Consider the following 15754-nt stretch of genomic DNA (forward strand, 5'->3'; position numbering starts at 1 on the left):
CTTCACAGACAGAGCTGGAGGTCTAATTTTAATCATCTATATTGCTCCAAAGTAAGGTCTCTTATATGAAATGACTGCTCCACAGAAATAAAAAAGTCCACATTTCTGTCAACAATCCACAGCTAGACAATATACAATTGCCCCACAGTTACGAAATAATTCCAGGTGGTAGCATTTTCTAGCTATCCATTTCAAAGTCCTCATATCAGTCACATGAAGATCAGACACTGAAAACAGGTCATTTTGGCCATCTTTATTCTAAAGCTATGCCTTTGCTTTGTGGGACTACTTTTTTTATTCTTTTAACAACTATCACTATTTTTGCTCCTTTCTATTTATTAAATTGGCAAAAATCAGAAGGGGACACCACCTTACATAGACAAAAAAATAAAAATAAAAACAATCCTTGGCTCAAGGAACTTATAGTCATGTAATCAATGCTTATGTCTTCCCTCTACACAATACTATAAACTCCTTGGGCAGGTAGACAACTCAGTGGATAGAACACTGAGACCAGAGTCAGGAAGACCCACATTCAAATAACCCTTCAGACACTTAGTAGCTGCATCACCTTGGGCAAGTCACTTAACCTCTGCTCACCTTCAACCAATGGAGAAGGAAATGGAAAACCATTCCAGTATCTTTGCCAAGAAAATGTCATGGACATTATAGTCTTATTGGGTCATAAAGGGTCAGACATGACCATACAACTAAATAACAACAACAAAACTCCATGAAGTTAAGGACCATGTCTTACCTATCATTTGTACCACTCCTAGCAGCTATCACATGTTCAACACACAGAAGGTACTTGATACATGTTTGTATAAATTAATGGATGAAAGAACGAATGGACTGAGTTATATTTGCAGCCCAAAAGAGCATCAGTCTTCAAATTAGAGGACATGGGCTCTAGACTTGAGACTAACACTGGACAGCCAAATGGCAAAAGACAGTTTCCTTTATTAGTCACAGCATCAATTTCTGTCTCTATAAAATGGGGCTAATCAGATTTGCACTGACTTACCGGAAAACGCTTTGTGATACATAAAGTACCATATAAGGACAGCAAATTATTAGTAAGGTATTGCTAATTGCTAAAGAAAAAAAATTTGCAAACATCAGTGAAAAGGTTGATTTGGTGATTCAAGGAATCCTTTCCAGTGCCCTATAACTAAACACACACACACCCCACATTACATTACACAGAAAGGACAGTGTTTTATTGCCAATAGTAAATGAGCTCTGTTTTTTGCCTGAATCCTAAATGCACCAGGGAGTGATTTTACCAAGACTGAAACTGGACACAGCTGGTATGTGGACAGGCTAGGTATGAGAATATGATTAGTATCACCACATAGGTGTGGGCAAACTACCTGTGAGAAAGACATCAGCATCAGGGGAACTATGATATTCTCCTTCATTTTTAGTTTATCTTTCAGTTTATGTTCCTTACTTATCCAACAATAAATCCCATCTGTGGTTATGGATCACAACCACCCTGTGAACTTTTTAAATGAACTCCCTTTGATTGCAACAAACAACTTAATGACACAAAAGTGTACTCAAAATCTACAAACTAATTGGATGTCCTCCTAAGAGGGTAAAAATAGAACAAATCTTGGTAATAAAGAATGATATAAGAAGTCTTCAAGAAAAGCTACTACTCCAACTTTTTTTTATTTGTTTTCTTTCTATTTTGGTGTTCATCTTTTGACCTTCTGGTCAACCTCAATAAATTAATGTGTCAGTAATTTTTAGTAATGTTCCTGTATGTTTAAATTGCTTACAAATACAAAAAATAAAAAACTGCCAGATTTCTTTCCCAGATGATCTTGAGCTCATTCTGATGAGGATGTGATCTAGACCCCAAAAAGGAAAAACCCTAGACTTTCCCACATGGCCAAATCTCTGGCATTCCCTGAGGCTATAATTCCATCAACTGGCCTTTCATTAAGGATACACCCTTAACCTAGTTTAGTTCCATTGTCTTACCTCTCTATGGTCCCAGGTCACTTCCTATCCTTAATCCTATCTAGGCTCCATTCTCCCTTGGCCACATGGTCTAGGTCCCTGGAGTTCTATTACCTCATAGACTACTTGGACACTCCTAGATCTCTCCCATAGTCTTTCTGTATATAAGGTCCATCTTGTCTCCATTAAGATGCTCAGATTCTTATAATCTAGCCAACAGGTCACAGATCTTCAGATTTCTTAAGAGTCTGGCTAATATGGCGGATCTTTAATAAACCTTGTTTTTGCCTGAAAGGCTTGGGTCAAATTCTTTCAGGCAGGACCCATGTGTCATGATCTCATGGTTCCAGCACCCCTCACTTCTAGACCTCATCAATTCCTCTCCAGTGGAATACAGTTAACTACTGTTTATAGGATTTTAAAGGGGGGCAAAAAATAATCTGTTAAAATATATTAGCATACCTGAAATTCACCTGAAATTCATTTATAGTCACCATTTATTATCGATCACTCTCTAGATCCAACACCACATAATTTTTTTCAGATAACAAATTATAATCACAATAATTTCAAATGCCAAAGAGTATCACATATTCTAAGGTTTTACAAAGAGAAATGGTGCAACAAAGAAAGAGATACAGAGGGACAGCTGGGTGGCATTGTGGATAGAGCACTGGCCCTGGAGTCAGGATGACCTGAGTTCAAAATCCAGCCTCAGACACCTGACACTTAATAGCTAAGTGACTCTGGGCAAGTCATTTAATTTGACTGGGGGGGGGGATACACTGAAAGAGGTGATTACTGGAGATTTTTAATGAGGAGGAATTGCTAATCATTAGCACCCTATAGAAATTCTAAAAATCATCATAAATTAGCTAGGTAGGCATTGCAATGGAAAGAGCACAGGGCAAGAATCAGGAAGACCTGCATTCAAATTCCACCCCAGATACTTACTAGCTGTACAACTCTGTTGAATCATTTAATCTCTCTCAGCCTCAGTTTTCTCATAGGTAAAATAGAGATCACAATAGCACTTGCTTCCTAGGGCTATTATAAAAATTAAATGAAATAACCTATATAAAATACTATACAAATCATTATATAATGCTGGGAAAGAAGACAAGCAGGAAGAAATGGGGCAAGGATACAAGTAAGTTGTAGAAAGAATACTTTATTATTTATCATTTACTAATATTGTTTGAACCTAAGTTTTATGTGGCTGGTAATTGTCTAATCCAAAAATCTACAGTAGAGATCAAGCTGACCTTCAAAGATGCTCCAGGGGAACCTGGATGGCTTCAGGACATACCTGGATCCCACCCAGGTCTTGGGTCCACCTAGTGCTTGAGATTTGGGGTTTTCTATATTTGAATATTTATGCTTACATTTCAATTGACCTTATTTTGAATTTTTGCTCACTGGTATACCTCTGTAAACTTACTTAACTGCTTATATGACCTTCAGTTACTCTTATCTCAACCCTATATAATGTAAACATCACTGTGACTAGACAGGGAGCCATGCTGACTTCCAAGCTCTCTCCACCAAATGACCAAATACATTTCCTTCTAAAACTATTTCATGTTTTGGGGTTCATTCTTATGAATAAAATAATCTACAAAGTCACCCCAAAGCTGCCCGTGTGGGTAACAGAGGCTTCAATAACAGATCACAATAACATAGCTGCTACTCTTGTTCCCTCTTCAGCTCAGTTCCCAACTTCTTCTTGTTGCTCTTGCTTTTGTTGTCTGGGATCAACTGCTTATTGAAAAATTAAAGAAAATTAAACTATACAAAAGCAACAAAGAGAAAAAGGAAAGCTTTTTGCAACAGATAATGAAGAAGTAAAAGAAAAACTACAACTTGACAAAGAATAAAATATAAAAGAACCACAGGACAAAACTTGCTGAAATACAAGTTCAATCAGCACCAGAGGTAACCAAAGAAAAAAGGATAAAATATATATGTATAATAAATATAGAAGGAAGAGATCAATTCTTTTTCCCTAAAAAGCAGATTAAAAACACAATTTACAAAAAACCAATATTGTTGAATTTTAAATAGTAATTGATGAGATTCAAATAGACTGGTCAATGAGAAGCCCGTTATCTCAAGTACCACTTACAGCCACTTTAGGAGATAATGAGATTCAAGTAGGCTGGTCTATAATATCTAAACTAACAAAGGCCCCTCTGCCCTGGGCAAATGGGCTGAGCAAAGGAACAATGATGTGCCTAGATACTTACAAAACTGAGATTCCACCCCCTTGCTTATGTGTCCTGGTTACCTCACCAGTCTATTCCTGATTACCTCATCTCCCTGCCCACAGCAGTTTTCCTCTAAAAGAATCCCCAGCTTCTCCTGGCTAGCGGGACTGTCTCCCTTAAGGAACTGTCCCTCCCCTTAAGCTTTGGCCTCTCTTAAAGCCCAACTTTCCTTAAAGAGGAGCCTACTTGGTGTGTTATCTGGAATAAATGCCATTAGTTGATTTGAACACAGCCTGAGTGAATTCTTTTAAGACGACCCTGCCACGCACACTTTGCGTTTCATCAGTAATGAAGTAGCAGAGAATAAAATTAAAGAACAGGTACAAAATGTCACAAAGCTAAATAAATGATGAATGACAATATAGTAATAAAGTAAAATACTTCTAAGAGTCATAAAGTCAAACAGGTTAACTGGGACTCTAGAAAAAAATAAAACTAGACTATTTCCTTGAAGAAACTGATCACAATCCCTATGAAAACTTGATTGTCTTTTTTAAGTGATATGGTGGTCAATTTGGAGGTACAGCTAAAAGAGATAGAAAAAAAATCTCAGAATAAATAAGAAATTAACAGCTAGGGGAAAATCATATTTCCCTATGACCAAGAAATCCAAAATTCATGTCTCTAAGACATGTAATTAAGTTTCAAAAAGACAAAAACAAAGAAAGGATTCTTAAACTGCTGATGAAGCATAAGAAAGTTGTATCAAAGTACCATTTAAATATACAAAAAAATAGCTAAGTTGGTGAAAAATATAGCTGTCACAAAAGCACACGATTAGATCTTAACATGGATATCACACATATATGAACACTTTATTTGAAAAAAGAAGAAAAACAAGATTTCACACAAATATTTACTAAAGTCCACCATTTAAAAGGTGACTACAAATCAAGAAGAATTTCTCTCAACAAAGACAGTAAGATATTTTCAATCTGTTATTATATTTATTAAAGAATAGCAGAGATGTTAGACAACTCTCTAAGACCACGAGTTTCACAGCAGGTGCCAAGGTGCATTGATAGAAGGATGTTCTTCACAGGGAGGCTCCCAATGCCAATGAAATCACAAGTCACTTTCCTCATATGAAAAAGAGGAGAGGAGAGAAGATGGGAGGGGAGGGGAGGGGAGGGGTTAGGGTTTTTCCACAACCCCTCCAACATTGACTATTCCCATCTTTTTCATCTCTTAACTTTGTTAGTCAAACCTCAGGCTTGTTTTGATTTAAATTTATTATCAGTAATTTAAAACATTCTTTCTAATAGTTTGCAATTCAATTGTGAACTGTTCATTCAAAGGAGCTTACATCCCAAGAGGGGAAGATAATACATATAAAGAGGTGGTGGCCAGGAAAAGGTATCTTGGTAATACTGATTTGATTACTATGTTTACAGCCAGAGTTGGAAAGGGGATCGGAAAAAGGATGATGGAGAGATGGCTAGCTGGTGAATCTGGATCTGGTCTAGATATTGTAAGTAGTCACCATCAGAAACCCAAGACACAGCAAGAATACTACTAGATGGAGGGAAAGAATTAAAGACAGGCCCAAGGTGGATGTAGTTTGACTGATCTAGATCCTGTCAAGGTCAAGTTCATGCTCACCAATTAGAAGCCAAGGATCCCAAACCAGAAGCCTGGAGTGTTGGGTTGGAAGTAGTCGGTAGCACAGAAGAATGAGTAGGAAATAGAGCAGCTTACCACCAGAAGATTGGCCATTAGGTGATTAATTTCTTTGGCCAGAGAGCCACATAAAACCATCTTCTAATATGTAACAAGTCTGTAATCTGGATTGGTGGAGAGAATATCTGCTCTAAAGAAACCACAGATTTTTTTTTGAAGTATTGAAATAAAGGGATTAACAAAGAAGTCAGATATAATAATTACATATTTATTAAACTGAAAATAACATATATGAAGAAAAGTAAATGGGAGAAGCAGAGAACATATTTTTTAGTGAACAAAGAATTTTCACAAAAAAATTGACTATATTTGGACAAATTAAAAAAGCAAGAAATTATACATTATAAAACATTTACAGCAGAGCTCAGTAAAATTAAAAATAAATAACTTAAGTAAAACATATAATGCTACATGGTAAGAAAAAATTAAATAGCAACTAGGAGCTATTTAGCAAATTATCAACTAAGCTAATGAGGAAATTAAAAACAATACCAGGATATTTGAAATATAATACTATGAATAACATTTAACAAAATGTATTCTATGCACTCAAAGCAGTTCTTAATGCCAAATTTAGAGCACAAGTATCTACAGCAAAGAGGAAAAAAACAGAACCCTGTGAAAAGAACAAAGTACAAGTCTAAATGAAAGTAGAAAAAATGAAGGTCAGAGTGGAAATAAATGGAACAGAAAATGTTAAAACCTCAAATGAATTAACAAGTAAAATCAAAAGCTAGGCTTTTTAAAGAGCAATGAAACTAATAAAGCATTAGTAAATTTAATTTAAAACTAGAAAAAGAAAATAAATCACCAAAATTAGACATGAAAAAGGGAATATTTACAACAATTATGAAAGTCAAATACACACCTTTGTCCTAAAAAAATTTTACAACTTAAATGAAATGATTGAACACATGTAAATTACCAAAAATAATGACAAGAAATAGGAAATAAGGAACTTAAATAGCCCATCATCAGAAAAAAAGAAAAGTCAACAATAAATTACCTAGCAAAAAAATGGATTTATGGATGTTTTCAAATGTTCAAAGAACAAAACAATTCTGATACTACACTGCTTGTAAAAAAAAGTGAAACATGGAATGCTATCCAATTACAATTATTAGAGAACTATGGCACAGATTCAAAAAAATCCGATACACATAATACAAAGAAACTATAGGCTGATCTCATTAATAAATACAAACACAAAAACTCTAAAATTTATACATGCACACACACATATACATACATATATACATACATACCCATAACTATACATGCATACATATATATATATATATATAATCATGCTTAAGCAGGACATAAATCAGGGAGGCAAAGTGATAAAGTATGGTTCAGTATTAGTATTATAATTATTATATGCAAATATGACATGTATCAGTGAAATGAACTCCCAGTAAGTAAACTCCTTCTTCTAAAGTAGATAACTATCTTGAATAAGCCTTAAAGAGTTGCCTGAGGCACAAAGAGATTCATTATCCATTCATGATATTGAAAAAACAACACAAACATAAAAAGAATAGAAAAGGGAGATTTTTTTTCATAGAAATAATACAAAATATATGCTTCAAACCCAACACCTTCCTCAGAAGATTACTACTTATGTGAATGACCTTGGGCAAATCACTTGACCTTTCTGAGAATCTATTCCTGATCTGGAAAATGACAGTGTGAGAAGACATGGCTTCTAGGTCCCTTCTAACTCTAGCTCCCCAAATCATAATCCTAAAGAACATTCTATGGCAAGGTAAAGTGTTCTGACTAAACATAGGTTAAAAAAGGGGGGAGGAATATTTTCATCACTTCTAATTTCCATAGCATTAAGAATTCTAACAACCATAATAAGAAAGGAAAAAAGACATCAGGGGAAATAATTGGGAAATCAAAAGGCATAATATCATTATTAGTAGCTGACATGGTTGTTTAACAAGAAAATCCACTGGTCTAAATAAAAATGCAATTGATAGATAAGTTAGAGTATTAAAAATAATAAATTCACTTGAATTTCAGTATCACGGAAATGCCAAACCACTCCAGTATCTTTTCCAAGAAGACCTCAAATGGGGTCATGTGAGAGTCAGGTAAAGGTTAAATTTCCACAGAGAAAGAGAATAATGCAGAGATTTAAAGAACAAAGGTCCCAGGAAGTGGTACACTGTAGGTGGGCTGGGCTTGACCAATAGGAAGTAAGTGGATTGTCCCCAAGAAGACCCCAAAATCAAGATAAGGGTCAAGCCAGCTCAGACCAGTTGGGGTCAACCTGAGGACACCTGAAAAGTGCTAGTGCGCCTGCTTAATGAGCTTCATTACTATTATCTGACACACCCCGCATAAAATTGGAGCCTCATTAACGAGTCATGGGATGTATGACCAGGGGAGGGGGAACATACTTGAGCATATCAAGGGGAAACATGTTAGGAGGGGTGTGGCCTGGGAAGGGATGGACCAATCCCGGCCTGGCCTGGGAGGTTTCGCGCTGAATTCAACTGCATAAAAGCACACTTGCCCTTACACTCAGGGCCCACCCCTCCTGAAGAGGGGTGGAGCCCGCTTCTGGCCAGAAACGTCTAAATCCTCTGGACTTTCTTTATAATAAATTTTCTTGATACTAAATTTTTGGTGTCAAGCCTATTTCTAACAGTCATGAAAAGGTAGACCCAAATGAAACTACTGAACAACATATCAAGATCATACCAATAAAATCAGAAAAGGCATTGTTTTAAAAAATCAATTCCAATAACGGAAGGCAAAAAATGTCTGTGGAATTACTTTATGTAGACATGCACATGATTTTAATAAAGAGAACTATAAAGGTACATTGACAGAAATAATAGAAGATGTAAATAACTGCACTGATATACATTTATGAACAAAAAACTCCAAACGAACTCAGTGAAATTATGACCAAGCTTGATTGGCCCCAGGAAGAGAAGAGACAATTTCCCTCTCTCCCTCTTTTGAAGAGTGGGGAGCTACGGATGTGGATCAGTGCATATGCTATCAGATTTAGTTGATATGTTGGTTAGTTTTATTGAACTTTTTTTCCTCTCTTTAAAAATTATTTTTTATACAGGCTAGCTCACTGGGGATAGTGGGGGATTATATTCTGAATGAAGGCAATGTGAAAACAAAAGATATTGAGATGAGTCTTTTAAAGAATATCCAAGGTTGGTGGATGAGAAAAGCACTATTATAAAAATGATAGCCCTTAAATTAATTTAGAAATTTAATCCAATACCAATCAAAAGACTAAGATTTTCTTTACAGAACTGAATAATACTGTACCAAAACTTACATGGAAAAAACAACCAGGTAAGACTATCAAGAATTAACATGAGAGGAGGAAAAAAAAAAGCTGACAACGGTAAATATTACCCTCCTTAAACTGAAGTGCTAAATAAAACAATTATAATCAAAACTATCAAGTACTGGGCAAAAATTTAAAAAAAAATAAACAGTGGAATTGACAAAATTCCAAAAATAAACAAAATAACAAACATAAAAAGATTAGTTCTCAAAAAATCAGCAGAAAATAAACATTGAACAAATGATTCATTATTAAATAAGTGTTTGCCAGAATTGGGCAAAAAGCTAGAAAGATATACATCCAAAAAAAAAACCTTTGATCTCTCCACACACCACAGAAAATTATAGGTGGGTCATAGAATTCACCAAAAAAGAAAAAAACTACAACATATTACAAAAATGAACTTTATACATATTAACTGTGAAAGGCAAACAAATTTTTATCTTTTAATCCCATTGGAGAAATCATTAGAGATGAAGTACAAAATATCTGATTATGAAAATAAAGTTCTACATGACAAATAACTATATATTTAATATTTAAAAATCAGGGAAAGTTTAGGGCAAATGCAAGTAACAAAAATTAATATTTAAACATATAAAGAATTGATAAAAGAAAAAATTCAAAGGCAATATCTAGTCCCCATTAGCTAACTGGGCAAAGGCTATAAATAAGCAATTTACAACAGAGTATACATACACATTTAAGCTATCACTTAAAATATTTTCAATTGCACCATAAGAAAAACACATATGAATCAGCAAAAATAATCAAAGGCCATAAAACTCAATTCTGGCAAGTTTGTAGAAAAACGGAAACATATTTGGTAAAACTGCAAATTAACCATAATCTTTTTTAAGCCATATTTGGAAATATATGAGTCAAAAAATAAATACATGTTTTGAGCCAATAATTCCATTGTGAGGAAAACAAGCTAAGTAGACTATCCTAAAAAAAATGAAAAATGAAAAGAAATAATAGCATTATTTGGAAATAACAGAATGGTCAATAAATGGCTAAGTAGACCCTGGTCTATTAATTAAGTTGGGTAATACAACAGTTTAAAATAAAAATAGGGCATATACAAAGAAATTTGGAGAAACTAATAGGAAGTAATGTGAAATAAAAAAGCACAAGTGGACAGCAGAGATACTCTTGACTATAACTGTAAAAAGAATAATAAATGCACAAATATAGAAGGGAATGGATAAAAAAGAGAAAGTCACAGAGGGAACAATTACTAAGCTGTTATAGACATTTTAGACATTTTCTATGTTTAAGTTAATCTTTAAAATGTAAATACATAAAGTTGACTTACTTTTACTGTTAAAATAAGTAAATAATAAATTCTCTAAATTCATCAAGAAAATTTCATTAATGTAAGGAAACCCTAGTGGCAAAACTTCTTCAATGAAGATCAGTAATTTGTCCATAACTTAGAAGTCAAGTGACTTGTCCACAGTCACACAGCTGGTAGTTATCAGAGGCAAAACTTAAACCCATTTCTTTCTGACTCCAAGACCAGCTTTCTATTCATTACTTCTTGCTACCTTTTAATCACAAAAAGTACCAGACATAAGAAAGAGAAATAAGTGGCTACTATATTCTTTTTCCCTGATGTAATCAGAAGGACTAAAATGGCAACAAAAATAAGGAGTCACAGGCTTTGCACTTATACTTACCAAGGGATTGAAGTTCAGTAAATATTCTAATCACAAGCTTTGGGAGTTTCACATATGAAACACTTACTGGTCCTCGAAGATCAATGAGTTCCTGTCTCATCTGGGATACAAGAGCTTCCTTAGCAATCAGAGCTCGGTGTAGTCGCTCATTGAACTCGATAAGTTCTCCATGCATTTCTGCCACCTGAAAAATATACAACCCCAGTCAATCAATCACCAAGTATTTATTAAACATTTCTATGTACCAGACATCTCGCTAGGCATTATAAATACAGTGATAGAAACAATGCCTATTGACAAGGAACAAAACTCAAGAAGTCAAACCTCCAAGTCAAATGATGACTTTAGTTTTAGGACTACTGGATTACATACAGATTTATGGATTTAAAGCAAGGAAACTGAGGCCAAATGAGGTAAAGTTACTTAAGATCATACTGGCAATAACTAGTAGAGCCAAAATTCAGACCCAGGTCCTCTGACTCCAAATCTAACACTCTTTCTCTTGCAAAATTCAACCAGAGAGTTAAATTTCCACAAAAGTTGAGTTAATTCAAAGGAAAAACATGGTTGCTTTTTGGCTAAGTAAACTGGTATATTCAAAGCTATCTTTTAAGTACATATTACAATCTTAGATAGTTATACTGTGATAATACAGAACAGCCTCTGGCTTTCTGGGCCTAACTTCTCTGGTGATAAGTTATCTTGTGACCCCTTCTTCCACCTAGGACCCTTTCCACTTTTGATATTTTTATGCCTAGAAACTTTCATGCTACAAACCTCTAGTTTCCTAGCCAAAGGGTATGTGATAGCCCTTCCCTTTTTCTAAAATCCCTAGTTCTCTTCTACATTCCTGAACCATTCCTATGTGTTGGGTGGTGGTGGAACCAGGAGTCTCATCTACTGTACCTAGAGAAGTGGCAAAAGCTTGGTATGACAATGTGTCAGATCTGAGGGCTGGCATCTTACAGTACCATAGTTGACTCTTTCCTCCTTCTCTGGTGACATTCTTGCTTATATTCCTCCTGTTCTTCAGAGCAGCTCAGTGAAAGTGTCCATTACTACCTACTACCTCAGATTAGGTACCAGGTATTGCCCTATTGTCCTCTTGTTCCCATCTCCCCCTCCATACTCTCAGTCTTGGATGTCAGCCTTTCCTTGAACACATCATGGAAAGATTTCTAGCTTTTCATTGAATAGGATGGTCCCCTTCTATTATAAAGCACTCTTTAAGTCCCATAGTAACCATTATATTGAACTGGAACAAATTATAAGAAAAGAGATTGAGACATTTTTTTTAAATGACAAGACTAAAAGGGAATAAGCACATAAATTATTTGATTAAAACTTGATCTGTCATTGTGCCATATTTCCTAAATGGACCAGATTCCTTAATGATTAGAATAATTTTATATAATAGCTATAATAACTAACATTTATATAGTGTTTATTACATGTCAGGCACCATACTAAGCATTTCGCTATTACCTCATTTGATCCACACAAAAAGTCTGGGAGGTAGGTGCTATTATTATCCCCATTTTACAGATGGGGAAACTGAGGCAAATAGAGGTTAAGTGACTTGCCCAAGATTACACAGTTAGAAAGTGTCTGAAGCTAGATTTGAATTCAGGTCTTCCTGATTCCAGGCCCCGAGTTCTATCCATTGTGCCACCTAACTAGCCCAACTATATCTTTTAGTATCCCCATTGATTTGCATGAAGTTACTGTTTGATCATGATAATACATAAGACAAAAGCAACCATTGTCCATAGCATTAAATAAATAGAAAACAAATTCTAATAAATTATTTTTCCCTACCGATTATAAGACCTCTACTGCTAAATAAGATCTGACCATACTTTTTAAAAAGTCACTCAATTCTCTCACTCCCTCAAGCAATCATCCTTTTCTTTGATCCCTTTCACACTCAAACTCTATAAAAAGCTATCTGAGGACCTTGCCTATTAATTTCTTTTCAAATCCTTTAAATCAAGATCCTAATCCCACAACTCCCTCAAAACTGTTCTCTACAAAATTGCCCAAAAAAATCCTTAATTCCCAAGTTTAACAGCTTCTTCTTAGTCCTCATTTTACTCGACTTCACACCATTTTTGACTCAGTTAACCAATCTCCTCCCTACCTCCTGCTGTTCTGGGTTTTGAGACCATGCTCTCTCCTGGTTCTCCTACCTGTACAACCACTCATACTCAGTTTCATTTATTGGATAATCATCTATTCCCTTTAATATTTCATAGGTACTGGTTCAGTATTTGAGTGCATATTTGCTATACATCAATTTTTTATAATCTCTCTATAATATATGCACAGGAGGCACCTTGCTGGAGAAGAACATTTAAGGCTGCATGTTACAATATTGCTTTTGTAATCAGTAACCAATAAACATGGTATGATATTGTTAGTCAACTGTATGACTAAAGATGAGAGTATCCTTAAGAAAATTACTTCTGCAATCTAGTACTACTTCACATCATAAAGTTAGAGAAAAAAAAAGGAAAACATGAGATAATTCATTGTTGGGCTATGGGAATAAAGACATACTAATTCTCTGCTGTTGGAACTACAAATTGGTTCAACTGAACTGGGAAACAATCTGGAATTATACAAGAAAAGTTACTAATTTTTTCATATTCTTGGCCTAGAGATTCCACTCTCCAGGGGGGTTGTAAACAGCAAGAAAAATAATCTACATATACAAAAATGTTCACGGTAACAGTATTTGTTATAACAAAGAGTTGGAGATAAAACACTTGCCCAATAATTAGGAATGAACTGTATTTAATAGGATGAGATACTAGTAAATCACAATGGATGAAGAATATGAAGAATTTGGAATAAAAAATTGGAGGACCCATATGAAATAATGGAGGAAAAAAATACGGCCAAAAGAACCTTATACACAACAACTAAAACAGACAATACAATAATTATTGAGAAGTAACAAAACTTTGATCAAATACAATGGTCAATATTAGTTCTGCCCTTTCAAAGTTAAAGGCTAAAACCTTTCCAGATGACAATGAATTAACAAGCCAGAGGAAATGTAACTTTGTATGCAAGTTTGCTTGGGTGCTTGTTGTTATATTGAAACGCAATATGTCCATTTTTAAAAAGCATCTCTGAAAGCCTGACTTTCATATACAGATCATTCTCAAAGACATGATTTTAAAGATATGAGAAAATAATCATATGGGTCATTATTTACTACCGCACAATATCCCTTTTGCACATTAATGTCACCATCTAAGATCTTTTCCAATTATTTGGTGTCTTCCCTTCTTAGCACTATCCTGAAAATCGATACCTGTATTTTGAAAATAGTGGTGCAGGGACCTTTTCTGCTTATACTTGCTTGAGTATAGTCACTTTTCCAGTTTCACTTTTTTTAGTGCCATTTCAATTTTCTCATATCGTATTGAAGTGCCAGATTTCAAATTTAATGATTCAACTATCTTCAATGATGAGAAATTATCACTGTGGAAAGTTCTATCAATTTCATTTTGCTCTAGATGAGTTGTTGATCTGCATCAGCAAAGGGACTTCCCACTCTGGGAATTCGTTATACTAATGAAATCATAGGCCCAAATAAAAAAAGACAACCCTACCCCCCCAAAAAAAAACTATAGTAGTAGTACTTTCTTCCAAGTACTATTGTGAGGATCAAATGAGATAATGAAAGTAAAGTACTAAGTAAAGGTTACCAATTGTTACTTAAATCTGCTAACCTTATAAAAAATAGTGATAATCAAAGTCAATGTTATACCTTAACCCAATTCTCATTTTTCGGAATCAGCAGCTTATTTTCGCTGGGGTCCATTTTCAGCTCCAAATATATGATCTTTTCTTTATCTTTTCTTCTAATTTGATGTTAATTTGTATCTTTGTGCTAATTAAGTCATGATCTAACTCAGGGGTCGGGAACAACATGTGGCCTTCTAGGTCCTCAGGTGCAGCCTTCTAAGTCCAAGTTTTATAGAACACATCCTTTTATCAAAGGGATTTGTTCTGTGAAGTTTGCTTTCAGTCCAAGGGCTGCACTTAAGGACCTAGATGACCACATATGGCCTCAAGTCGACAGGTCCCCCACCCCTGGTAACTGAACACAGGTAACTGATTCAAAATTGATTCCGATATCTGGAACCAAAGGTTTCACATCTGTTAAAATACAATCAATTTTATTTTTCATAGAGTTTCTAGTTCCTCATCATTTCCAAAATGTTGCATCTCTCTTCTTGAAGTATTTATGACATACAGTTCATTTATTCATGTCAACAGGAGCCTTTTGAATAAGCTACAAGTTTTTGCCATCTTATATTTCTTAATTTTCCCCTGTGCCTAGCCTGGCATTGAAATCATCAACCATCAAGGTATATGTTTAGTTTAGAATGAATGATATGGCCTCATGAGAGTTTTTCTACTTCTTCATTTTCTATAACAGATGTTAATGTACAAAGTGCAATTATTTTCATAGTGGTCCATTTATTTACATTCATTGTGTGCACTATCAGACCAGATGATCAGTGTCCCATGAAATGATGTTTCTTCGTGCTTTGGAATGCAAGAGGAAATTTATTTTATCAGTTCCTGTACTTACCTCTCCAAGGAGAACCTATGAACCCTTACTCCATTTGGCTGCAATTTATTTATGTCTTCTAGTTTCATTTATAAGAATGCCAATAATAGTATGGTTCAACATCAATATAACAGCAGGTTATATTTTAATCTAATAAATATTTTAATGTAGTCATGTACTTTTCCAATGTTTGTGTTGTCATCTTCATGATCTATTGTCTTTTTCTGTTGAA

The 15754-nt window shown here is 34.7% G+C and overlaps 1 protein-coding gene across 4 annotated transcripts in view; it reads right to left on the reverse strand.

Annotated features, from left to right (window-relative positions):
• SNX29 (sorting nexin 29) overlaps positions 1-15754 on the reverse strand; it is a 659946-nt gene that overhangs the window by 267169 nt on the left and 377023 nt on the right. For all 4 annotated transcript variants that reach the window (XM_078152787.1, XM_020978396.2, XM_020978398.2 and 1 more), the window contains one exon: positions 10999-11115. In XM_078152787.1, the coding sequence (XP_078008913.1) occupies positions 10999-11115 (117 nt within the window). The remainder of the gene's footprint in view (positions 1-10998; positions 11116-15754) is intronic.

This window comes from Phascolarctos cinereus, unplaced genomic scaffold (assembly GCF_003287225.1).
Source record: "Phascolarctos cinereus isolate Bilbo 61053 unplaced genomic scaffold, phaCin_HiC Scaffold_4;HRSCAF=312, whole genome shotgun sequence".
NCBI lineage: Eukaryota > Metazoa > Chordata > Mammalia > Diprotodontia > Phascolarctidae > Phascolarctos > Phascolarctos cinereus.